At 42.7% G+C, this 3,016-nt stretch overlaps 1 protein-coding gene across 1 annotated transcript in view; it reads right to left on the bottom strand.

The window, feature by feature from the left end:
• The window catches only part of LOC106808425, a 6,647-nt gene extending 4,133 nt beyond the window's left edge, over nucleotides 1-2,514 (bottom strand). Inside the window, exon 1 of the mRNA XM_014811144.1 lies at nucleotides 2,374-2,514. Within this exon, the coding sequence (XP_014666630.1) occupies nucleotides 2,374-2,380 (7 nt within the window). The 5' untranslated portion in view covers nucleotides 2,381-2,514. The remainder of the gene's footprint in view (nucleotides 1-2,373) is intronic.
• Between the last annotated feature and the right edge of the window lie 502 nt (nucleotides 2,515-3,016).

The following is a 3,016-nucleotide window of genomic DNA, read 5'->3' as shown; positions in this document are numbered from 1 at the left end:
CTACCCACATTGCCAGTTCACTTTACTAGAATACTTTCATTGAGTTCGTCGTTATGGTAGGCTGCGGGCCCGCGCGCGCCCGAGGGCAACGCCGGTGCGCAAGCTGGAAGTCTTCCCGAAATGAACTGTGAAGAAGCCCGGTTTGGATACACCTGGGAATTTCGGCCTCTGGGGGCGCTGGTCGTTCAATGTCAACTTTTTCATGTTATTTCTACCAGAAGCCGGCGCATGCCCCCGCGGGTGGCCGGGGACGGGCAGGCCTGGTGTAAGACGGCATCAACGCATTACCAACAACGATTGATCATCATACCAGACAATGGACGCCGGCTGAATCTAAGTCACAGGCCTGTGGCCAGGAGCAGAATCTGCAGTCAGCCGTGCCTATGCAAGCACCCAAGCTCAAAACCTAAATCGGCCACATGAAGATCCACGAAGTGAAGCAATTCAAATGGAAAGATGGTTGCCTAAGACATTCCACTCAAGCCAGATCTGAATAACCATCAGAACTCCATGCAAGCAGGATCCTGCGGCGCACCACATTCGTTATCTTTAAGAAGGGTTGAGGCACTCATAAGGCCGAGTACAACAGAGACGCTAAGACGATATTCGAACAACTCTCTTGAAGCTTCAAAGCGTGTGGTTGACAAGACTTGGTGTTTGACCAGTCAGCAGCGCAGCTAAGCCATTGGCCCAAAACGCCAATGCGCTGGGCGAGGCCTGGAGAGGCGACGGGTAAGGCTGACCTTCGGCAGCTACATCACAAGACCTTCAGATGGCTAGCTGGCTGTAGGCACGCTTCGTGAAAACTCGCTCTGTCACCTCTGCCTGTATACGCCTCTAAATGAACTGCAATTTGTATTTTGTTTTGATTTAAATTGACTGCCGACATTTATTGGTAATTGTATTTACTTTGATTTACAAAATTTTAGACTTGACTAAAAACTCCTACTTAGTCTTAGTAACGTTAAGAATTTTCCCGGAAATCAATACTAACCAAGTGGCTGGGGCATAACTTAAGGAAATCACGTTATCAACTTTCCACCACCTTTCTTCCACAATTTCATCCTAGGTTGCGCATAGGCCATAGGCATAGATGCCCTATCTAACTGACATCACTTACATCAAATTGAATATACGGGACTGAACACAGCGATGCTACGTAAGTTTTGTCCAGATATAGTTAAAAACTGGTTGCCAAACACTCAAACAAACTGCAGTAATGCTCTCAAACTATATCATCATATTTTGCTACAAAACGATAGGATTTCACTTACCTAATACGATTTTCTACGTGATATTTATCGTCACAGCGAGTCGCATGGAGGCTGCCATTTTCACCATCGGAGGGCTATGATTGGTCTGTTCCTCTGAAGCAAAGAGTAATGGAGAGCAATGATTAGTCTGTTCCTCTGAAGCAAAGAGGAACGGAGAGCAATGATTGCTCGTTAAAAAACCATGTACTTGGAGGTGCAGTTGCCTGGGAATGGGCCATGACCCCCCTGGGTACTAGTCTGAGGTCGTTGAAAAGCTCGATCACCACCGCCTTCGTGGTGATCAGGACACCGGCCCTCTGCGGCCAGAGTGTGAAAGTGTCGTCTGCTTGTGTGCTGGTGTGTCCTAAATCTAGACCGTTTCATGTTTGTTTTTGTTGTTTATTCGTTATGTTTTGTGCGTGTCTATTTTGGTTTAGTTTTCATTTTAAAACGATCAAGTTGAAGATAAAAGTAACAGAGATATAATGTATCCTTTTCACACACAATGATATCATAATGAAAGTTTCAATACATTGAAACATTAAAAAACAAGTTTATACAAAATAAATGTATTTACTCTGTCAGTTATTTCTGCAACCCAACGATTGCAAAAAAAGAAAAGGAAAGAGTTGTTTTGTAAATACTGGATAGCACAATAGTGTATAAATCCCTGTCAGTCATTGCAACTTAAGAACGGCAGTGGCGTGGAAGACCGAACATGTTCAGTCTTTGCTAAAAACCAGCTTGTCGCTTTAAGATTATCATTTAGTGCTTCAAAAAAATGAAAACCTAGTGATATCACCTCCAAAGACTACTGTGCTAGAATTGTGGTGGTATACCACCATATAGGCAAATTCATAGATATCTTGGTAGTGAATGCATGATTTGCATTATTTTTGCATTCTTGGTTGTTTTTTCTTACATATGAACATAATTACACAGGTCAGGCAGCTCAGATTTATAATTTTTTAAATCGGTCAACCACAATGTTAAACAGTGGCTTTAACTGTTCATTTGCACCAGGATATTCTCACTTTGAATGATAACTTTTGCTTCTTGGATCTTGGTCAATGCCGAGGGTAAAAAAATTTGATATAAAAAAAGATGAGTGAAGGCCTACCTGCCATTTCTAAGAGGTCCTTGTCATCAATGAACTCAGACGGCTCTTCCTCCTTTGACACCTCAGGCTCAGATGGCTTTTCCGCCTTCGATGGCTCTAATTACTTCTTTTGTTTCTGTAAAAAAAGATATTACAACAAAATTAGAAACAAGTAGCAAACACCATTGATTACCCCCCCAAAAGGCATAATAATAATAACAAAAAGACGGAATGCATTCAATGCAATAGAAATTAATACTGCTTACTGTAATTTCAACATCATACACTGGTACCTTTTTGGACGACAATGTCAATGAATGGGATTTATGTACATTTTTGTATACAGTTTTGTTAAACTGATTAACCTTCCTAAAAATAACTTTTCTCATATTAAAAAAAACTCACCTTCAGAACACAGTGGACATGGCACATCACTTCTGGAAATTGGCTGGCATAGTCCCATAAAGTTTGCTTCAGCCACAGCATCAGTGGGTTGCACTCCTTCTGTGTGGCATGTTGAACGAGCAGCCACTTCAGCCATCCCACATCATTTTCCACTAGCCATCTGAAGGTCTTGTTGATGTACTTGCCGAAGGTCAGCCTTACCTCGCCTCTCCAGGCCTCACCAGCCTTGCTTTTGGCCATGGCTTCTGCTGTGACTGGG

The sequence above is a fragment of the Priapulus caudatus genome, unplaced genomic scaffold, assembly GCF_000485595.1.
Source record: "Priapulus caudatus unplaced genomic scaffold, Priapulus_caudatus-5.0.1 Scaffold276, whole genome shotgun sequence".
NCBI lineage: Eukaryota > Metazoa > Priapulida > Priapulimorpha > Priapulimorphida > Priapulidae > Priapulus > Priapulus caudatus.
Note: the sequence above shows the minus strand (reverse complement) of the source record. Positions and strands in the feature narration are given on the sequence as shown.